Raw genomic sequence first — 23208 nt, 5'->3', positions numbered from 1 at the left:
GAGGGCAAGAGATCGAAGAATCTTGACTTTCTGTCCAGCAGTCATTGCCTGTTGCAGAAATAAGATTTGTTTAGTCTTTTTGGTTCTATTAAAAGGAGAGTTTAGTTTTATATTCTTAAGGTTTTTAGATAATAGACTCCTTTATTCTACTTTTTAAATTGATTAAGTGATCAAGTTTTTACTGGAACTACTCTTCAGGTAGTAACCTTGAGGTTTATCCAAATCTTCCATGTAATGTGTAGTTTGTGATAGGTTTATATTTAACTTGTAGTGCAGATTTATTTCTGTGAAATTACTTCAGAATGACATCTTTGTTTGGCTTGTAAGGTATGTTTTTGGCTCTGTGTGTTCTGCGTTATCCTCTGTTTCTGCCACCTGCTCTTTGATCTTGAGTGTATGTCTTTAGTCACCCTTCACTCTGTAAGCTTCATTCTGGAATATGTGGACAGTTACTCTGTTCTTTAATTATAGGAGAGGAAGAAGGCGAAAAGATGACAAAAGTCCACGATTACCCAAAAGGAGGTAATTTATATTCCTAACTATGTTCCTTATTCCTGGTAGTAAGCATTTTACTCACATAATTACTCATAATTACCCTGCAGGAATGGCTGTTTAAAAATTTCTCAGATGCAACTTTACTAATGTCCTTGATGCAGAATTCCTGTGTTTTTATTCCATTGTAGGGTCTTAAAGTTTCTAAAAATCTTAACACTTCTTTACCTTTTGGGGGGTTACTAGTTTATTTTGTGCTGTTTTTAAAAACTCTTATCAAACATTGGTAGTTTCTGGTTATTTCTAACAAATTCTGTGCAAGCTCTATACTAGCAAAGAGATATTAATTCTTCATGCTATAAAATTGCTTTTCCCTGTAGTGCATTGAGTTAAGCCACTGTGCAGAGTGCCTCTTCTGTTTGCTAACTTTTCTCCTACGTATTGATAATAGAAAAAAGCCTCCAATCCAGTATGTCCGTTGTGAGATGGAAGGATGTGGAACTGTTCTTGCTCACCCTCGCTATTTGCAGGTTAGTAGATTGTTATGTAAGGCAGCCTTTCAGGTTATGTTCCATTACTGGTTCTTACATTTCATGAGATGCTATAATTTGTGAACTTGTGTAGGCTTTATCATTGCCGTACATTGTCAAGAAAAATCTTCCTTTAAAAAGGCGTAAAACTACTTTAGTCATTGTCTTAAAAGAAAAATGTCTAACAGCATGAGGTCAAATAAAGGATTTCCTTGTAATCTTGGAGTAGTATCCCATTGTGGTGTTGAAACTACTACTGATATAAAGAGATGATTGTACTGACACGCTAAAGACACAGTTGAACAAACTTTATTATAATGTGTATTTTTAAAAAATAAATTTAGCAACTCTAACCTGTGATTTCTGAAATAATGTTTAAAGGAAATAATTAATTTTTAGGGTTTTTGGTTTTGGGAGTTTTTTTAGTAGATTTTTTTTTTTAATGAATTAAAGATGCAGCTTATATTTAGGTCTGGCAGAAAACATGAAAGTGAAATGTTTATTGCTAAAGCTAAAGAAATGCCTGTTTGGTTTTTAGTTTAGCAGCAAGGATAATGCAAGACTAAGACCCTCACCCTGATTCTGTCTCTGTGGTAATAGTGAATGCTTCTGTCCTGCCACTGTATGCCATGTGCTGCACTAAGCACCATTCAACATGTGATCTCTGTGTCCTCGCAGTAACGCTGTGAGACACTGATAGTTACCTCCATTTTACACATGAGAACTGTAACTCACAGTATTTAAGCACATCTCCTGAGGTCACACTGCTCGTGAATGACAGACCCAGGTTGGAACCCAGGTCTGTCTTATTTTCATAGCCTGTGTTCTTAACTGTTTTATTATACTGTTATTCACCCCCCCCCCCATATTCAGAGTATCTGGTTTCCCTTTAGCACTTTTTTGGGTGGGGGGTGGGGGCAGAGGGTTAAAGAGAGAGAGAGAGTCTCAAGCAGACTCCACCCAGCATGGAGCCTGATGGGGGGCTCCATCTCCGGACCCTGAGATCATGATCTGAGTTAAATCAAGAGTTGGACGCTTAACCAACTGAGCTACCCAGATGCCCCTCTTTAAAACTTTTGACTTAGCAAAGGAACAGGCTTTCAGGAAGCCTTCATTTTTCCCCCTCTTTATTTTCTCTTACTATTTTAGCACCACATTAAGTATCAGCATTTGCTGAAGAAGAAATATGTATGTCCTCATCCCTCCTGTGGGCGATTGTTCAGGCTCCAGAAGCAACTTCTACGACATGCCAAACATCATACAGGTACTTTTTTAAATAAAATGTTTTATCACGTGTTAAATGCATTCTGCTTTTAAATGTGTGTAGATTGGTGATTATATTTCTTCCTAATATAAATCTTAGGAGTCTACAGTCAAGTGTGAGAGAAGGTATGAAAATAAAATGTAATAAAACAAATTTTGCAAGGGATGAGCAAACTAGGGCTTTTTACTTTTATCCTTTGACTTTTTTTTTTTTTTTTTAAGATTTTATTTATTTATTTGACAGAGAGACCACAAGCAAGGGGAGTGGGAGAGGGAGAAGCAAGCTTCCCACTGAGCAGGGAGCCTGATGCCAGGACTCGATCCCAGAACCCTGGGATCATGACCCGAGCCATAGGCAGACGCCTAACGGCTAAGCCACCGAGGCGCCCCTGTCCTTTGACTTTTTAAAGAACTTCTGTGACCAGAATAATTTTTTATTGAGTTCATATCCTGTATCAACTGTTAACTGCTTATCCATCCATTCAGCATCACCAAGTTCTCTTGTTTTTTTTTTTTTTTTTTTTTTTTGAAGATTTTTATTTATTTATCAGAGAAAGAGAGGGGGAGAGAGTGAGCACAGGCAGACAGAATGGCAGGCAGAGGCAGAGGGATAAGCAGGCTCCCTGCTGAGCAAGGAGCCCAATGTGGGACTCTATCCCAGGATGCTGGGATCATGACCTGAGCCGAAGGCAGCTGCTTAACCAACTGAGCCACCCAGGCGTCCCAAGTTCTCTTGTTTAATCCTTGTTTTACATCTAAGAAACCAAAGGCTTTGCACATTAGGTAACTTGCCTTTGGTCACACTGCTAGGTTCTAGTAGAACCAGGATTTTCTATTGCCATTTCCAGTAGATATTTGGAGGAGCTTTTACGGACTGGAAGTGGGGATTAGGAAGAGAGAACCTTGATGGTAAAGAGGCTTGCCTGTTGGTTTATGGTAACTACTAAGTAGCTTCTGGCACTTCTGCTGCTACTGCACTCATGGAGGCTAGCTACTGAATTCACATGTCATCTCCTGTAGGAGTTATTGACTCAAAAAGAGAAACTGAATGTCTATATTATACATAATGTAGGATGATTTCAGATTGCATTCATTTTTAGCCACTGACAGTCTGTGTGCAGTTCATCTAATGGGAACAAATGAAGATGGGTATTAGTGCTAATTGAGTAGGTGCCAGACTCTGTACTGTTGCATGCCATGTTCTCCACAGTCATAGAGGGGTAAGACTAGGAATTCTAGTTGTCTTCTACCCCAGAGTTATACTGGCAGATGTACCCTTCCCAGTGTTTATTGTATGTGTGACTTAGACAAGGTACTTCTCACTTTCCTTCATCTGAAAAACAAGGGATAATAATGTCACTGATACTGGGGAATTAGTCTAAGGATGAAATGAGATAACATATAAAGTGCTGTTTACTGCACAGGGCCTGGCACACAGTAGACATTTCAGAGCAGCAGGACTTGCGCTCAGGCCTGAATCACTGCAGAGTCACAGTCTCTGCACTGTACCATGCTGCTTCCGGAGAGAGCTGTCTCCACTCCGTTCCTTGCAGCTTGCTGCCTTTTTTCCACTCCTTCTCCCTGTTAATTATGTTGTTCCCTACAAAAGTAGTTTCTGACAACCAGTTTAGACTACTTTAGCTAAATATCACAGGACTACTGTGACAAATTGACTGTTTTAGAAGTTCAGTCCATTCCAGATACTTACATCTGGTTAGTACAGTTTTATGATGTTATTGTAGTTCTCTTTTTCCAAATTAGTGCAGACAGATTCCCTTTGAAGATGTGATTTATTTAAGCAAATGGATGCCCCAACCAGGCTTGCCATGTGACTATGAAGCTAGAAAGGTGGACAAGACCTGGGAGACAGACACTTAGAGTTGTCCCTTGGTTAAAAGTGCATTTTTAGACCTTGCCTACTCAGCATGTAGACAATAGCTCAAGAGGCATTGGTGGCACTTGATCCGCTGTTCGAGATGCAACATCTCAGACTCTGCCTCAGACCTGCTCAGTAATATCCCCCATTGATTCTGAAATGTATTCTAGCTTGAGACAGACTTGGCTCCTCTTTTGTTTTGACTTTAGAACGATATGGGATGGAATATAGAATTAAATTGCATACTCTTTGCCTTTTAACTTATCCTCATGTTTTCCCTGTGACTTTCTGTAGCAGTTTTAAGTGAAAACTATAGAAAACAATAGTGGTCATTTATTCAAGAGATACAGAGCATCTCTTATCTGCTTCTTTCCCAAACCAAGTAATAAAGAAATAATTAAGTGCAGTGCTTCTTTGGCCCATAGATTCAACACCATGTTGCCAGATTCATCAAAATGCTGTGAAATTTGGGGGGATTGTGAAATGACAGGGAGACAGTTGAATGCTGCAGAAGATGTGGGGGTAGGAGAATAAGATAAAGAATATAGGTACTATTTACATATATTTGAAAGTAGCAACTTGAACCTCTTGAGAGGAATTCAAATTGTTTGTTTTGGGTAACAGGTTTTAAACCTGAAACAGAAGATAGGATTACCACTTTAATTGTGGATCAGTTTTCTAAGAGGGAATGCCAAATTCTGTGGTGGTGGTTTGAGTTCCAAATTCTTTATATGTAAGTTTTCAGGTTTCAGGGAAAATGTTCTTTACTTACTAAGCAAGTTTTCCAAGATCTGGATTACAGGGATTGAGATTGGGCTTCTAATTCTCATATTGCCATTAAATTGTTTCTGTTTTGCTTTGTTTAGCTTTTTTTTTTTTTTTTTAAACAAGGCCTTATGCTACTGAATGTAGGGACTTTCAAAAAAAGTTGAAAATGGTGTATTTCTTTTTAAAATTTTATTTATCCAAGGTGTTTTATACATTAAAAACAGCATTACCCTTATTGTAACTGTCTTGACTGATGATCTTCTTACTTCCTGTGAACTGGGAAAATTAAACACTTATAGGGATTCCCCATGGAACCCTAACCACATTATTTTTCTTTTTAGATCAAAGGGATTATATCTGTGAATATTGTGCTAGGGCCTTCAAGAGTTCTCACAATCTGGCAGTCCACCGGATGATTCACACCGGCGAGAAGCCATTACAGTGAGTGTTACTTACTGGTGGGCATGTGGGTGGGAAGTGTGTATCAATCCTACTTTCTGGTTAGCCCCCATGCAAACATTTCAGTCACCACTGCTGTTGACTTTTACCAAATTAGAATGAGTATTGATTGGGAATGCTACTTAGTGAACTTTGGCTTATTCCTTCAGTTTTTTAAACAAATGAAACAGATTAATTTTCCATCTAGTTAGCTTTTCCTAATTTTTCCCAAGAAGTGTGTTTCTGACTATTGGCTTTATATGGACCTCTGAATGCTTGCCCTGACCCCAAGAGGAGCCCTCTTCATTTCTCTGCTCAGCCATTCCTCTTCCATTCCATTCCTAGATGCGAGATCTGTGGATTTACGTGCCGGCAGAAGGCATCCCTTAATTGGCACATGAAGAAGCATGATGCAGATTCCTTCTACCAGTTCTCTTGCAATATCTGTGGCAAAAAATTTGAGAAGAAGGACAGCGTAGTGGCACACAAAGCAAAAAGCCACCCTGAGGTGCTGATTGCCGAAGCTCTGGCTGCCAATGCAGGCGCCCTCATCACCAGCACAGATATCTTGGGCACTAGCCCAGAGTCGCTGACACAACCTGCAGATGGGCAGGGTCTTCCTCTTCTTCCTGAGCCATTGGGAAACTCCACGTCTGGAGAGTGCCTCCTCCTAGAAGCTGAAGGGATGTCAAAGTCATACTGTAGTGGGACAGAACGGGTGAGCCTGATGGCTGATGGGAAGATCTTTGTGGGAAGTGGCAGCAGTGGGGGCACTGAAGGGCTGGTCATGAACTCGGATATACTCGGTGCTACCACAGAGGTTCTGATTGAAGATTCAGACTCTACTGGACCTTAGTGGAAGGGAAGACTTTGGGCAGTGGGACAGCTCAGACTTTGTATTTAAAAGATAAAAAGGACAAAAAAAAATTTAAAGCATTTAAAATCTAGTAAAATAACTGAAGGGCCTGCTCTTTCCATTGTGAATCACAGCACACACACCTACACCCTCTCTTCTCCCTCTATTGTCCCCTTTATAAAATTGATGTTGCCTTTACCAAAAAGGTAGGCAAAAAAGAAGAAGCTCTTAAAGCGAGGGTTATCCTCCTCCTTGGTTCCAGCCAGGCAGACTTCCTGCTCACCGGCAGATCCCTTCTTAAACCTGTAACTCTGATGTGCTCTGGATCAGCTTTTAACTCTTGATAGTATATTAACTGTCCTCTAAACCCCTTCTCCTCTACTGCTGCCCTATGGTTCTGGCTTCTACCCACTGCAGCACACTTACCCCCAAAGTATCATACAGTTCTAATCTCTGGAGGCTGGCAGCTTGACTTGGCACTTTAGGCCCCTTTGCAGGGTGAGCTGTTAAAACAGCACACCCCTCTCACTCAACCCCATTTCCTCCATTCCCCGCTGGGTTTCAGAAAGGAAGGATTCATGGGGACCACCTCCCTCCTCTGTGACCCCAGCACTTCAGTCCCCTTCCACCACCTCCATCTGGTTCTCAGTGGTGCTCACTAGCTTGGAAGCAGGCTCCCAACAGGGAGGGGGCTGCCCTCTGCATGGTTTCTCTGACCATAAGACAGGGCTCTGTATCAGTGAGACAAGTCCCAGACTAATGGCAGAAATTTGCACTTTGAACATGTGTGTTTTTGTGTTGTGGAACCCGAGATTCCTTATTTATTAACGGAAAGTCTGATTTTTTTTGGGTGGGGGGGACTTCATTGCTATATTTTGTGGGGCTGGGAGAGATTAGGTTATTCTGACATGGGGTCCTTTCCATAAGAGGTACTTTAGCAGGCAGGATATAGGGTTGAAGAAGCACAGCCAGCCTCTAAAATCATAGCTCTCCAGTGGCCTTTAACGAAAACTGGTCCTCAGCACTAACAAAATCACTACAGTAGCCTACTGCTTTCTCGGAAGCCTTTTTAGGGAAGGATGTTAGGTTTTTGGTAACTAGTGCTCTTTGAGTTCTTAGAGCATTGAGATTTAGAAATTTTAAGGGGATAAGAAGGGTTGTTCAGGGTCTGAATTACAGATAAAAGATTTTTCTCTTGTGAATTTATTTCTTTTTTTATCCCCATTATTTCTTTCTAGACCTTACTTTTGGCCCAATTCTGGCTCCTTGCTTTGTTTTGGGTTTTGCTTTGCTTTATCATTGTTTCATCCCAGATCCCAATTAGTGAAGGACACTACCATTAGCGAAGAGATAGTCTATGACTTGTACAGTTTGAAGTCAAGGAAAATCACTCTGTTTCCTTTTTATAAAGAATAACACTTCAGAAGGGGAAAGGCTTCCATAGACAAAGTTAATAATCTGCATAATAATGGCTTTGGCTTTCACCTAAAATTCTGGGAATTACCACTTCCATTGAGATAGGGATTTTCTTGGGGTGGATTGCTTATTACTGGCCATGGGAGAGGCAGGTGATGTTTTTGTATAAGTTTATAACTCCCAGAAGACTTAAAAACTTAATTTGGCTCATTTTTAGAGAATTAGAAGGGCAGTTTCTATCCTGTGTACCTCACAAACTGGAATTAAAGGCTTGCCCTATTCATTGTTTGTCAGAAATGTGTGATGGCTGCTGGAAAGAATGAAGTTTTGCTGAGAGCAAAATAGGGAACAGCTTGTTTTACACAAACACTAAAACTACAAAGTTTATCAATTTTCTCTTTGATATATTTTTTCCCAAAAGAGGGGGTAACAAAATGTCATCTCTGAAAGAGGCTTACTTGACACCCACTAGCGTCAGTGGTTGGGATGCCAGGGAATAGGGCGTCAGACACCTACAGCGAACAGACTTAAATGCACTATTGTTTCTTTGCAGAGTGTTGCAGATTTGCCATCCCTCCAGTGTGGGGGTAGAAAATGGAATAAGGATAGAAGGGATGTAGAATATGCTTTCCTGCCCACAGTAAGGATTTGGAATTGACTTGGTATGTTGAGTACATTTGAACATACTTATCAGGTTGATTGGGTGGGTTTACAACAAGGTTGTTCCACTCCCATTATAAGTCCATTTTGTACTGTTTCACTAGCTCGCATCTGTTCCCCACATTTACTTTTGTCTCTGTCACATTTATCTCCTTTGTCTCTGTAAGTTATATTCGCAGTGGTTAGTCATCAGATATTTTAACCACCTACACAAAAGCAAACTGCATAAAAAAACTTGAGATTTAGGGAAAATATGCTCTTCCCTATATCACCCTCCTCCCCACCAAAGCAACAAGTTAGTTCTAATAATTAGAAACTTTCTTTTCTTCCTCCTTTTGTTTTTTGACCTCTTTGTAGGTATCACTTGCCTATAATTTGCTTCAGCAAATTATTACAGTAGTTTGCAGTCAGTCTTAAAACACTCTCCATGAACTTCATCTTTTTTCCTTTTGAGAAAGAGATGCTAGCACAATAAAGAGTGGTGTAAGTAAGCTGTCTTATACTAGGCCCTCTTCCTTCTGCCTCTGCTTCTCATGCTCTTCACTTCTGTGTCCTTCCAAGGAGCCCTTTCAGTCTTAAAATTCTGCATTTTCTACTCTTAGTCAAATTGAGTTACCTTTTTAATAACTCTCCCCACTGCATATTCTCCAATCTGAATTGGCAGTTCAAAATTCTAAAAATGTAATTGAAATACAAGTATTATTTCTGGGAGATGCGTTTTCCCCTAGTCTCTGGTTGTCCAAGGTTATTCTGCATAATTGAGACTTACTATGCTCCAGAGAGTTTGGAAAAACACTGGCCAGGATTACTGGGAATTAAAAAAGAATTCAGGTATGGAAAAAAGCATCTACATAGAGCACTTGAACCTCCTTTGTACCTGTTGGGAAAAATATATAAAGAGTGTACTAAACCCAGCTAAGGCTATTACAGTCTGGTTGTTTAAAGTACCATTTTTCCTTCCTTTTTCCCACTTTTCAATGTACTCAAGAAAATTAAAAAATTGTAATGGATCAATTTAAAATATTTTTATTTCTAAAAGCCTTTTTTGCCTGTTATAATGTGCAGGACCCTTCTCCTTTGATGGGAGAGACAGGTAGTTACCTGAATCTAGGTTGAAAAGGTTATGTAAAAAGAAATTATAATAAAAGGGATACTCTGCTTTTCAAATCCTTGTTTTCTCTTAATCTAGGTAAGGCATATCCAAAATAAATATGTAAAGAAGAAAAATAAAAGTTGTCTTCATGGAAGCAACTTGTTTTCCTTGATTGTACTGAGTTACAGTTATCCAAAGGGTTAAAACAATTGATGCTGTTAACTGAGAGTCCAGTGGCCAGAGCATGACGTTTATGTAAAGGCAGGTGCTATTGCTTCTCTCCGGCAGAGTTGAGATAGTTCACTTCTGACTCTGTTCTTGATCTCTAATGCTGAGTTGCCATAGGATTCTATGATCATCTGGCCAGCTTGGAAACTCCTCCTGTGTTTGAGCCTTCTGGAAAAGATGGCCTTATTAATCTATTAGAGAGAACTTTAAGGATGCTGTGAGGTTTATGTTAGTCTGATAACGACAAAACCTTGATAACATTTAATATCAGTGCTTTTTCACAAAACTCCATGTCCATAGCCAGTACTAACTTTAAAAAAAAAAAAGGAAAAATAGAATCCTCCTACCTTCTTAAAAGGCCTACTGTGGGCTGCCAGTCTCACTTTTCCTCCCTTCCACCCCTTTTTTATTGTTTCACTGTGGAAGTTTGTACCTGAGAAGGCATGTGTTTCCATTTAGAGAAAATGTCTATGGTATGAAATAGTGAAAGTCAGTTGATTTGGGGATGACTCAGCTCTTTCGGGGAGCATCATCTTCTAACCTGCAGAGTTAAGTTAGATGCAGTAGAAAAGAATTCTGCACCTGCGTTTAAACTCTTTTGCCCTTATTTCAAAGCCCAGCTCGTTCTCGGAATTTGTTAAGAAGCAGTGTGGTGTGACTGGGGTAAGGAAGAAAAAGAAAAGCATGTTGTCACTTGAGACTGCCTTAGAACTGTCCCAGTCAGGGTTGGGTGTTTCCTGTCCTTTGGAAGAGAACAGGCCTAAACAGTACCTCCTTCATCCTGCAGCTGTGAGGAAGGCACCAGGATCGAGGTTAGAGATGACTTACCTGGCTGATGTTTAGTTGAGGGTAAATGAAACTAACTTTAAATACGTAATGAAACAATAGAAGTGAAAAGATGCTGTGTTTTTAAAGGACGCATTTCACATAAATTTTATTTCTTGAGCAAAATGTAAAAAACCTAAAGAATGAAATTGCAAAGTCAGTGGGGGAATCAGAGACCTATATTTAAATGATATGCCTGCTTGTTGGATTTTGTGCAACATTTAGTTTCTTTAAGCCTTAGTTTCTTAATGTAAAATGGGGTAAATAGTATTTATCTCATAGAATTATCCTAAAGATCAAATAAAGGCTTTAAAGCCTTTTACATAGTGTCTGTCTCAGAGTAGCTGCTTAATCAATGGCAGCTATATTGATGATAAAAACTCAATATTATTGAATACTTTACCAGGCCAAAAAAGGAAAGAAAGAAGGAAGAGGACATGGGGAGTACAAGGGACGGTGATAACAAAATGAGCTGATGATGTGTATATAAAGTAGATCACATTAGGCAGGGGTGTCATGAGGATTAGTGTGATAGTGACCTTGTTGCTAAGTGCAAAAGCAAAACAATGACATAAAAACAAGTAGGCTCGGCACTGGTGGAGGAGAGAGATGGCGGCAGACACTGCAGGAAAGAAAGCTGATTAAAAAGGGGCCTTTGATTCCACAGGCACAAAAATCCACAGCCAGGAATTTGCTGCCACCTCTGAGTCAGGCAGGGGGGTGGGGGTGGGGTGCACAATCCCATTAGTAGAGAATGCCCAGTGGATTTAGTCTGAGAGTCACATTTCTTATTTGGACCAGTGTAGACCGAAGCAAACCCAGCTCACTTGTTTCCTGGGACAGTTGAGTTAGGGGATGGCTTTTGCAGAGCACTCACCGCTGACCCCTCACCGCCGGGACCTCTGTAGCCGCTCTATCTGGCTAGCAAGGAAGATTCGTTCAGACCTGACTGCTCTTTTGGAATCTTATGTAAGTCGCCTAATTTGCTGTTGTCTGTTTTCACTTCATCTCTTCTGATGCAGCTCCTTATCATCCTGTTCCAGCCCCCATTACCAGTCATGAAGGCCCTAATCATAAAATCATTCATAGATTGGGGGCCTATTACTTGATATGGTTCCTTCCCTTAAGGAAATTCCTGTGACCTTATTTTCTTCTCTGGGCTGTTTAGGAAGCATGTTCTTCGAATAAGAAAATAGCCATAGGTTTCTGGGTAGAATTGGCTGCATATCGTGGAGACTATTCCTAATTTGATTGCCTACAGTCTGAATTCTCCCAGAATAGATTAACCATGGGCCCTCCATGAAGTGTGGGTTCTTCATCCACATTATCCACATTCTGAATTTTTGAGCTATGTAAATGAAAGAATGAGGTTTATAGGATTGGGAGAAGAACAGCATAAACCCAAAGAATTTCTAATGTACAGTATTAGCCACCCAGTCTTTCATTACATATATCAAGTCTCTGTGTGCCTAAGGAGAATGGTCACCTACACTATCAAAAGGACCCCCTAGAAGATTCACTGGGGACTTAGGGAAGTGTCAAAGGAGCTAATAACCATGCAGTTCCAGGTTGGTTTTCTGATAGTGGGAGATCCCCATCAGTCTCCACCTAAGGCCTGCTATTATAGAAACACTGAAAAGGGGCGCCTGGGTGGCTCGGTGGATTGGGCCGCTGCCTTCGGCTGAGGTCATGATCTCGGGGTCCTGGGATCGAGTCCCACGTCGGGCTCTCTGCTCAGCAGGGAGCCTGCTTCCCTCTCTCTCTCTCTCTCTGCCTGACTCTCTGTCTACTGTGATCTCTCTCTGTCAAATAAATAAATAAAATCTTTAAAAAAAAAAAAAAAGAAAGAAACACTGAAAAGGAGAGTTCTAAATTTAAATTCTCTGAGAATTTGTTTATCTTTATACAGCCTCACCAGTTAGAAGTCAGACTCTTTCAAGTAACGTTTTTTACTTTTAAATTTTTCTTTGTTTAATTCCCACTGAATTCTTTAAAGGATTGTCTTCACCATTGAGAGTGGATAATGAAGGAGAGGAGGTTAGAAAAACTCTGCAGTGGGTTAATTCTAGGGCTTCTTAATAGGTCTGGTCAGTGTCTTCAAGTACGTTTAAAATACCTAAAACTCCAGTATGATTCAAATATTCCAGTTTCCAGGAGGGAGTTCAAGTGGGAAGGAAAAATTGTAGACCAGTGTTTTTCAACCTTCAGAATCTAATGAAAGCTGCAAATTCTCCCACAAAAAATGAATAGGTAGTCAAAGCAGTATATATCATTTCAGGGAGAGTAAGGTCTTCCTAAAGTCCAGTCATTGGATCCCAAATGAAGAGTTCCTTTTGGAGAATTTTTATTTTCTTTACAATTTGGATCCTTGACCAGGAAGGTTTTTAAGACTTCACATGAGATTTAGAGATTAAATGAAAATTTGGGGATAATTACAGAAGATGTGATGTTTTTATGTATCCTTGGCCAGATGAAGCATCAGGGCCTGAACGAGAACATAAACCTGGACTCTGTGGATGGCGTGCCAATGGCAAGCACTGATCGGTGGAGTGAGCTGACTGAGGCAGAGCGACTCCAAGAGAACCTCCAAGCTTATCGTGCCTTCCATGCTATGTTGGCCAGGCTTTTAGAAGACCAGCAGGTGCATTTTACTCCAGCTGAAGGGGATTTCCATCAAGCAATACATACCATCCTGCTCCAAGTTGCTGCCTTTGCTTACCAGCTGGAGGAATTAATGATGCTCTTGGAACACAAGATCCCCCCCAACGAGGCAGATGGGATGCCCATGATTGGTGGAGATGGTGGTCTCTTCGAGAAGAAGCTGTGGGGCCTAAAGGTGTTGCGAGAGCTTTCACAGTGGACAGTGAGATCTATCCATGACCTTCGAGTCATTTCTTCTCATCAGACTGGGATTCCAACACATGGGAGCCATTATATTGCTAATGACAAGAAAATATAGCAATTATCCCCTCCTCTCTCTCCCTCCTTCCTTTTCTAATGGAATATACACTGCCCTGAGGCCTCAGTTTCCCATTCTTGTTTTAAAGGTTTGAAAGTTTTCTAGCCTTTGAGACCATAGGCATTTTCATCAAGTAGGGTTGGAGACATGGACAGGTTTGATATGTGTGTGTGTGTGTGTGTGTGTGTGTGTGTGTGTGTGTGTGTTGGAGCCATAATGGAATGGAGGCAAGGGCAACATCCTTCACCTTAGTGCTCTAACCTTTACCCACTAAGTTAACTTTACAAGGATTTAACAGTCTCACAGGATAAATGTGTTTAATTTTAGTCCTAGATGACTTTTCTGGGAAGATTAAAAATTAGTCCTGGACTCTAGCCGATTCAAACTCCTAGATAATAAAAATACTAACATTTATTAAGTACTATATTGTAGCAGTATGCCGGGAGCTCTGTGTGTCTTAAAATATTTACAACAACCCTCTTGAGGGAGGTAGTGTCATTCCCATCTGGCAGATGAGAAAACAAGTTCTAACTTGGTCAAATTACCCAACTAGCAAATGGCACACTTAAGTTCGAACCCAGGTATTTCTTAGCCCAAAGTCTATGTGCCCTTTACTCTAGAGGCCTGATTATGACCCTCTGTCACTGCACCTCTTTGCCGTAGAGAGTTGGAAAATACATTCATGTATTCTATCCCCAGCACTGGAAAACAATCCCCATTATATGTCCTTATAGGTCAGTGACACAGTTTTAGTGTTTAAAGGCGGTATTTGTTGCCCACGCTTGGCAAAGACGAGAGCATTAGAGATGTTAAAATTCTGTTTGGGGAAAAGAGTAGGCCCACCAGACTTCTGAAATTAGGAAACTGAAGATGTGCTGTAATACAGCCTGCTTTATAAAGTGTTCCCAAATGTTTTAGGGTTGGGCACAGCTCAGAGCAGCTTACCCCGCATTTATGGTGATCAGCAGTACAGCGATACAGGCCCTGTAAGCAAACATTCACGGACAATGGTTGGAATAGTACTCAGGTTAAAATGTCACAAAACTCCTTTACCACACATTCTCTGGACTTAGTCATGAGGAGAGGGTGAGGCCCACTCTGTTCCCAGTGGGAATGCCAGCAATTCTGAAACAATATATAGCACAGCCTCCATGTTTCACAACAGAGGGACAGGGCGCTGTGTTGAATGTTCTTGAGAGAAACACTATGAAAGACACCAATGGGCAAATGTGGGAATTAATGGAAAGGTCATTTGTAGTCGGGTCTGTGGACTAGTGGTGCGGCATAAATCCAGAAGTTCCCAGGTGTAATGGTATTTCACGCTACCAGTTAAACCCACCATCTTGGATGCAGGACCCAGATTAATTTAGTTTACTTATTTGAATCAGCTCCTGTGCTCTTAAGTGAATCAGGAATCAGAGAGGGCTGGCGCCCATAGGCTGCATGAGATGGGATGGGGTGACCTAGCTTGTGTCTTTTTCCCACAAGGGTTCATGGGGTCAGTGTTAAAAGGACTCTGGGTTGGGCACTGTGGCAATACAAAGAACATAAGGCCCTGCTATGTTCTCTGCATTTGTGGAAATGACCTTGTATGCATAGAAGACATCAATACTGGTTGAAATTGGGAGGCACAGGTGTAAGTGTTAGGGAGTTAAAGAAAAGGAGCTCGACAAGGACCCGAAATCCCTTTCTGGAGGAGGGGGGAGTTCAGTTGTGTCTCAGAGGTTGGCTGAGTACCAAATAGAAGAGATGCGACAGAGACAAGAAAGAGTTGCCTGTTTAGAAGAAAGTGAGTCAGTTAATAAACATTCGGGTCCCACTGCCACTAGAAGTTTATTGTTTGGTTTTATTTGTAATTTTGGAGTAGAGATAGACATTTCCTTAGTAAATGCATGGAGGCTTATTTCATTCAAGCTTTTTCTTCCAACTGGTTCTGCTTCAAGAGCAATATTTCTCATTGATAAAGTACCTGTGAAACTCTTAGATTTAATTAAATTAATGTGAAACTCTTAGATTTATCTGTGAAATATTTTACACTCTTTAATAGATACAGAGGTGACTACAAATTTTCAGTGGGGAATAACTGATTACAAAGTTGTTGAATCTGAAAAGAGTGACCCCTTATATTTAGGAGATGGGACAGAGCAGACGTCAGCAGAAGTTTCAGAAGTCAATGGAACGTGGCTTGAGCTCTGAATTACGTGTGAAGGAATATTTATATGTAAGAGGCACATCTGAAGTGGCAGAGGGTCCAGAAAAGGTACCAGTACTAACTATTGAATGGGAGGAGATAGGAACCTGTAGAAGTCTCTGTTAGGTCATAAGCAGCAAGTCACCAGGGTGTACTCCCAGGCTCGTGCTGAGTTCCGTACCAGTTTCTTCCTCAAGAAAACTTGCAACGTGCCTCAAAAGCAGTATGGAGAAAATCCTTAGAAAAGTGTAGATAAAATAAAGGAAAAGTGAGCACTTACCTTTAAAAACTAAGTCATAAATGTGAATGGATCTGAGTGTGTAGACTGCATCATGCTTATCTGAAATGGACAAGACAATGACAAAGGGACCAACAATAGGTCCATGTTCTAGGTGTGTGTCTTAAGTACAGATAGGGATAAGGGCAACACTGTGGAAGTGTGGTTTCTTTAAGGATCCAGAATCCAAGAGAAATTTTTGGTCTTTAGATTTTACTTTCCTTGTTCCTTAGATCTATATATGGATTGGATCTCTGGGGAATCATATTTTTATATACATGTAAACTGTATTATATAATACATAACTATAAAATTTATATATAATGTATAACATGTAACTATATAGTGATATATGTGTATGTGTGTGTGCGTGTGTGTAGATACAAATAAAAGGCATGAATGTAGTTTCTAACCCCAACTCATATTTTGTAAAGATTATTCCTTTTACCCCACAGCCTGTAGAAGTCATCTGTGGAAGAGAGATTTTGTTCTCCTGAATCTGTTAAGGAATTGCATATGTGAGAGAAGATAAACTCTTTTTACATTGATTTAAGAAGGTGGTTTGGAAAAAACTTGCAAATTGACACAAACTCACAAGCAATCACCGAATAAAAATAGCTTTGAAATAGGTTTGAGGGAAGTGAGAATTTTAATAAAATCATAGCCTTGGTATTGCTGTCATTCCAGCCTCCTGTGGATTAAAGCCCAATGGATGACTCATTCTGGTAACCAGTGGTCAAACAGAGGACAAGTGAATATTTCAGGGAGACCTGTCTGAGAAGTGGTTTAGAATGACTTCGTGAATCCTCAGCTCCTCAAGTAGCTGAGCATCATCTATTAATACTAAGGAGTAAAATAGAAATGCAGGAGGTGAAGGGGCTTTCACCACAATGAGAAAGTCATGAAGAGGAAGAGGCGGGGGAGAGCTTGGCTATCGCTTCAGTTGACTTACCGTGTGTACATGTCTCTAGACATGTACTGTCTCTGGACAGTTTTCAGACCAGGGCATTTACAAAGGATGGTTTGGCCTCCTGCCTTGTCCCACCCAAGAATGAACCCTCTGAATGTTGGTACATTGAAAGAGTGAAAGTGATAAAAATGTCATCTTTCCACTCAAAAGCTTCTATAGAGCTCTAAAGTCTATAGATAAAGACAGTAAAATAATTTGATCTTTTGGTAAAATGTGTGAGGTATACAATAACATCCGTGTGTGTGATTCTTACATTACTTGGAGCCGTCTATTTTCGGCAGATAGAATATAAAAGATGCAAGAACAGCTAACAATAAAGATCTCGCCTCAGCAGGACCATGAGTTGCTTCTTTTATTTCTGTATCTTTGGATGAGCAAGAGGAATTTCAAGTGATTTCAACATTGGATGAAACCTAATCCTCCCAGCCAGGGCCATGCTCAGTCAAGCGTGCCGGGTAAATCGCCATGGTGCCAGGCCACTGGGAAAATCTCCCAAGGCCAGGCAGCCTAGAAAAGGTAGATTGCCCCATACCTATCAGCTGGTCTGCAGGTGAGGCAGATTTCCTTTCCTATGGTTTAATTCAAGTATTTGAACCCAAGGCAAACTTTTGAAGGGCAGAGGAAAACCCCAATTAGTCCATTTCTTGTCTAGTTTAAAGGTAGAAACGAAGTTAGGGAAGAGAATTACCAAGAGATGCTGTGTTTTTATCCACATGTTCAAGGTATGAATACTGTGTTTACTTAGGTAGTGTCATTTATCCTCTGAAATACCATCTCACAAATGAGGGAAGCGAGAATGAGCATCTACTTGCCCAAGTCCCTGCCCTAGTACCAGACAGGTTTGGAGTTCTAGTTCTGGCTCCAAAGCTCACTACACCCACTGCTGTGGGCCGCCTAGCAATAGAGGTTATTTTATGTTGAAATACATTCTCCCATCTCTGTAATTCATTTTCCTTGGATAAAGCCTATATGGACTTGTGCCAAATCCTGGCCTGTGACAAATCTGGTAAGTTTCCAAACTTGGAGAAAAGTCACCAATTCTGAGCTTCCTCATTTATGAAACAGAAATGAACTTCACAGGTTGATCAATGGTTTAGACAAGTGAGTATCTGAAAGTACTTGTGAATGGCATACAAACCGAGTATATAATGGCTCAAACAGCTTGGATTCGTTTAAGGCCTTCCGCTGAGGAGAGAGCTCTCATCTCAGAGTATCTCAGTGTCTCCGAGAAATACCAGTTGCTCCCCGGAAGCCCATCTGGTCACAGCCTAGACGTCACCCTGTTGTGCCTGTCAGCCTTTGGCCACTAGAGACCAACCCAGCAGCTGCGAGGAATCCAGACCTCCTGAGACTGGCTGTCGTCTACACTCAGAAGGTACCATTCAGAGAAGGTGGGGTCAGACAAGGAGCACCCTGGCAGACACTGCCCAGGGTGTGTGAAAGCACGCATTTAGACAGAAGTCTAAATAAGCCCCCTGCCATATAGCCCCACCCCCCAGGGCTAGAGAGCTTTGGGGAATCTGCCCTGGCTAAAAAGTAGAAGAATTAGCACCACGACTTAGTCTTCCCTCTTCTCCATTAGACCATCCTCATCCTAGGAGACACCTGGTATTTGTGCAACCTTTTCATTCCCTCACATCCAGCACTTTCTGGCAACCCTTCCAAGCCCACGGAAAGTGTGGGGACAACTCATAACCCAGACTTCTCTGGCCACCCCAGCCACCACCTCTGCTATCATCTGGTGGTCCTATAATGCCATCCCTCCCTGGATACGGGAAAAGTAAGACCCAGTCCGAGGTAATGGTGAAAGGTGTTGTGCCCTCCAGGATAAGTGTCTTTCGAACGAGGGATCCAGGGAAGCTTTTTAAAAACACGTTTCTGAGGCAGGTGTCTATCTTTAGGTCAGACCAGCACTATGCCCTACCAGTAGGTAAACATTTAGGACTGCTTTCTCTTCTCTCAATTACCCCTGGCTCTTATCCTCAAATCTTGGGGGTGGAGGGAGAGTGGGGGGTTACACAGAGAACATAGTATGCCACTTAAAAACAAAACAAAACAAACAAACAAAAACAGTACTAAGCTCCAACAGGCTTTGAGCCGTTTCCTGCCCTGCTCCAACCAAATTCAACAACAGTACGTATTGTATGTATTGATGCTCGCTTTGGACCAGTAATAAAGATACAGAAAAGAATGTTAATCATAGTATCAAACATTTAATCAGTGTTCATTTTACACTGTGCCAATCATTGTCCTAAGTGCCTTACGTGCATTAACTGCTTTATTCCTCACAAAAACTATGAGATAGGTACTGACCAGGTTCAGAGTAAGCCACCCCAAAATGTGCTGCTTTGGCATATTGATAAGTTACTTAAAACAGCCTGTGCAGGGGGCACAGGATGCTCTGGCCCCCCTTTGTCCCCTGAAAGCAAGAACTATATCTCCATGGGAAATTACCCACCCGGTGCCAAGGGCGGGACCTCCTCCACCAGAGAGAGAACTGAGGGCTGAGAAGGCTGTTTAAACAAACCTTGTTACTTCTTCACTCATTTATTACCTCAAGCCCAGACCCCTTGCTCTTGTCAATTCTTCACAGATGTGTTTGTCTAAAAGGTGTAAAAGTTGCCTGCTCTGGTCACTTCTCTGAGTCTCATGTTTTCCTATGCGTGTGTATGAAACGAAACGTGTTTTTCTCCTCTTAATCCATCTTCTGTCAATTTAATTCTTAGACCAGTCAATGAGCCTAGAGAGGAAGAAAGAAGTTTTCTTCCCCTACAGTACAAAGAATTCTTACTGTACAACTGAAGAAAGTGGCACAGACAGCAGGTGGTCCCCTGCCCTGCAAACACAGGAGGCAGGACGGCTCTGAGAAAGACAACAGGTATACAGCCAATGGGGACAGAAGTCAGGGTGCAGCTGGTCGCGCCAGGAGCGAGAAAGCAGAGCTGAGGGAGCCCCACAGAGGGGAGGAAGGAATGCAGAGAACTCCAAACAGGCATTTTGGGAGCTAGGGTTTTGGCCTGGGCCGAGGGGGTGGGCGGGGGTGGAGGAACGAGAAGTGGGCAAGAACATTTTGGAGAGAAGGAGCAGCACTAGTCAATGCCTGCAAGCTGGGAGGCTTGGGCATGTTTGCGAATGTTCCCCAGGACCGAGCGCAGGGGTCTCCAAGAGCCACAGGTTGGGGGAGGTGCTGACACCTTCAGCAGACGCTCTCTTTGTTTTAGAAAACCAGTTCAGATGGTTCTGTAAGAGCTGTACAGGACGTGGAAGTGCCCCAGGGGCAAAGGGATCCGTTAGGAAGATGCTGCTATTCTCAAGGTAGGATATGTTTCAGCTGTTCGTGGAAATGCTAGAGGCACTGGGATACAGAGGTGGACATGACATAATCCCTGATCTTTTAATAATTGAATTCCGGTGGGGGAAGGCAGGCAACACATAATAATTTAGAGAGAGGTAAGAATCATGTAAGCAATCAAAAAGGTGTGATTATAAAATTACTAAGAGATGGGGCCATGATGGGCTTTCTCAAGTGGTTTTCCCCCCAGAAATCTGAAGGATGGGGACTCAGCCCCCAAACGACCTGAGAGTAGGTACCCTGGGCACAGAGAACTAGTGAGTGCAAAGCCCTGAGGCAGGGCTGAGCTTCCCATTCTCTTGGAACTGAAAGGAAGCCAACACAGCAGAAATCAGGAGGAGCAGGGGAGCAATGCCAGGGCCAAGGCCCTCGGCCAAAGACCAGGAGAAACGCATCTGTGGCTAAACAGGTGGCTTTATTGCTCCTTGCAGCGAGGAAGAACAAGCACCATGGGAAACTGTGAGGTATCTCAGTTAGAGAGTGTTAGAACTTACTGTAGAATGAGGCTTCCTCTGGGTGACTCAGAGGAGGACCTGGGAAGGCCAAGCTCGCCCCAGCTTGGATGCTGTCAGAGAGTGAGGGCAATTCTATGATTGGGGATTTTGTGGGCACCACAGAGACCTTGCTCTTGTCTTTGATTAGACAAAATTAGGAAGTGGCCCTGTTTTGTTTTACTTATCGTGGTCTCAGGATAGCTTTGTGTGAGGTGATGGTTCTCTGAGATTATTTAAATTGGTTAGGCTCATGGGCCGTGAGCCTCGGACCAGCTCATAATGCTACTGCAGTCGAGCCACACATGTCGGATCAAGGCTGCACATCACAGCCTGCATGTTTTCTCGCTCACCCGCAGTAAGAGTATGTGTGGACAGGGATCTGGATTTTATTTTAACCGCTGAATACAGACAACAAGTGTACAACCAACCCTGAGAGCAGCCAACATGAGGTTAATATTTCCAACTCTATGAGGTAGGTACTGGTGGGGTTCAGGGAAGGCCACCCCCAAATGTGCTCCTTCTAGATAAAAATGAACCCACTTGTAGAATTGCTCCTCTTTTCCACAGCACACAGTTCAGAGCAAAACTATACTTCACAGTAACCTTCCCCAAACTAACCCAAGTCCCAAGCCTATAATGAATCCCAGCTGACACTTTCTTATTGAGGTGCCCTAATGTCCCCCATGATATGCTGCTGTCTCCCTCACTGCAACAAGCCAATAAACCCAACTCTGACTGCTGATGTTGAACATCATGCTAAGGAATTTAGCTTCATTCTACAGGCAGTGAGGGACCATTCAAGGTTTTTATATCAGTGATCCTCTTAAAGTTGGCCTAAACAAGACCAAGACCAGAAGGAAGGAAAGATAAGGAAAAATCATCAGGGTTCATGTCAGTTCTTCTGCCTTAGTTTTATAGAGAACTGCAGGGGTTCCCTGGTCCAAATCCAAGTGCAGAACCCCTTGTGATTCTGACGGCCACCAGAGCTTGAGTTGTCCTAAGGCATATCAGGAAATCGCCCTACTCTCCACCTCCCCAACTGGGCCAATTGGCGTCTCCCAAGAAGATTTTTCATTATAGCCATGTTGGAACTAAGATTGAACTTAGCAACAAAAATGTATAGAAAGGGCCAAAATTTGGTTCTAAGCTTTCCAGAAGTCAAAACAAGGACACAGACCTCCTTATTTTATGTGAACTCAGTGTCCTAAGATAGCGACAGCCCTGTTGTCCAAGGCTGCTCCAGGAGACAACATTGCATAGTGTCCAAGGGACAACTCGTTGACGGTAGCCTGGTGGTCTCCATTCTATCAGTGGCTGGGATAGGACTGTAGCAGCCTCTCTTCCGTTCCCCAGAGTCCTCAAAGGGGCTAGGATGCTGGATGGTGGCACCATGCTGCCACCTCCCCTTTGCCCATTTATTTATTTACTTTTGCCTATCTGCCTTGAATACTTTGAGACAGGGAAAATTTCAGTTTTATTCACGTTTGTATTTATTCAAGCACTTCCAATGGGCAAAATTGATTTATCAATGAAATCAAACATTTAATAATCTAAGAGAAGCAGGTCACCTTCTGGTCTTCTTTCATTCAGCAAGCATGTACTCACTAGGGGTTCTGCCTGATATTGAGCTCTGGAAGTTCACCACAGTGAGCACGCTACTCCTCCCCCCATCCAAAGAGCTCCTAGTCACTGTGGGTCAAGAACTCAGGCCACGTGACCAACTCACAGTGACATACTGCTGAAGAGATTGAGAGGAGTAAGAAAGGATTCTTCCTGGAAGACTGAAGGGGTGTGTGAGGTAGGGGAAGAATAGGCAAACAGAAATGTGTTGTCAGGGGAGAACTGAGACCGTCATCAGGAAGGAAAGAATCTGCTGAAAGAATCCTCCAAGGCTAGCAGAACTGAACACATTCGAAAATGTGCCTGCCTGAGCCCAAGAGACCTGTCCCCCCTAGGAAGCTTTGCCTTCCCGCTTAGAATTTGCATCCCTCGTTCACTTTCTCATCATGTTTTGTTGGAAGCTCTATGACATTTCCACAATGAGAATTTCTCTTTTGTGGGTGTCTGACCCACTCAACTGTGAGTCTTAATGATGCATCTTTGTGTGTCCAGACCACTGCTGCTCACCTCTGCAGAGCACTGCTGCTCACCTCTGCACATCACCAACAGAATTATCTGCACCTTGTGGGGTGCCTGGGTGGCTCAGTTGGTTAAACATCTGACTTCAGCTCAAGTCATAATCTCGGGGTCCTAGGATTGAGCTCCACTTTGGGTGCCCTGCTCATTGGGGAGTCTGCTTCTCCCTCCCCCGCTCCCTGCTATGCTCTCTCTCAAATAAATAAAATCCTAAAAAAAAAAAAATTATCTGCATGTTGTGACATCTCTGGGTGACGTGCCAGGCACAGTACTAAAGGATTTACTTGTATCATCTAACTTAATCCTTGTAACAGTTTATGACATCAGTCTCATGATTATCTCCATTTTATAGATGAGATTAGCTCTCAGAGAGGTGAGATGATT

The 23208-nt window shown here is 42.1% G+C and overlaps 2 protein-coding genes across 5 annotated transcripts in view; both read left to right on the top strand.

The window, feature by feature from the left end:
* ZFP91 (ZFP91 zinc finger protein, atypical E3 ubiquitin ligase) overlaps positions 1-6280 on the top strand; it is a 46039-nt gene extending 39759 nt beyond the window's left edge. For both annotated transcript variants that reach the window (XM_059405017.1, XM_059405009.1), the window contains exons 7-11: positions 472-522; positions 944-1022; positions 2172-2286; positions 5271-5370; positions 5713-6280. In XM_059405017.1, coding sequence (XP_059261000.1) covers positions 472-522; positions 944-1022; positions 2172-2286; positions 5271-5370; positions 5713-6223 — 856 coding nt within the window. In that variant the 3' untranslated portion in view covers positions 6224-6280. The remainder of the gene's footprint in view (positions 1-471; positions 523-943; positions 1023-2171; positions 2287-5270; positions 5371-5712) is intronic.
* On the top strand, positions 6025-13508 carry CNTF (ciliary neurotrophic factor). 3 transcript variants are annotated; one of them, XM_059405027.1, is made up of 3 exons: positions 6025-6085; positions 11252-11414; positions 12916-13508. In XM_059405027.1, the coding sequence occupies exons 2-3, from the start codon at positions 11301-11303 to the stop codon at positions 13402-13404; spliced, it is 603 nt and encodes a 200-aa protein (XP_059261010.1). In that variant the 5' UTR covers positions 6025-6085; positions 11252-11300; the 3' UTR covers positions 13405-13508. The 3 variants fall into 3 exon arrangements, with proteins under 3 accessions (XP_059261010.1, XP_059261007.1, XP_059261006.1); XM_059405024.1 differs by lacking the exon at positions 6025-6085 and adding an exon at positions 8020-8301; XM_059405023.1 differs by lacking the exon at positions 6025-6085 and adding an exon at positions 8020-8301 and having other exon boundaries at positions 11247-11414.
* Positions 13509-23208: the final 9700 nt, after the last annotated feature.

Source organism: Mustela nigripes, chromosome 1 (assembly GCF_022355385.1).
Source record: "Mustela nigripes isolate SB6536 chromosome 1, MUSNIG.SB6536, whole genome shotgun sequence".
NCBI classification, from domain to species: Eukaryota; Metazoa; Chordata; class Mammalia; order Carnivora; family Mustelidae; genus Mustela; species Mustela nigripes.
This window is presented reverse-complemented; position numbering and strand designations above follow the sequence as displayed.

Excerpts from the sequence above, each read along its gene's own strand:
- CNTF (XM_059405027.1), top strand. The coding sequence starts at position 11,301 with ATGGCTTTTGCAGAGCACTCACCGCTGACCCCTCACCGCCGGGACCTC. Across the intron at positions 11,415-12,915 it reads CTGCTCTTTTGGAATCTTAT|ATGAAGCATCAGGGCCTGAA; the intron begins GTAAGTCGCCTA and ends ATCCTTGGCCAG.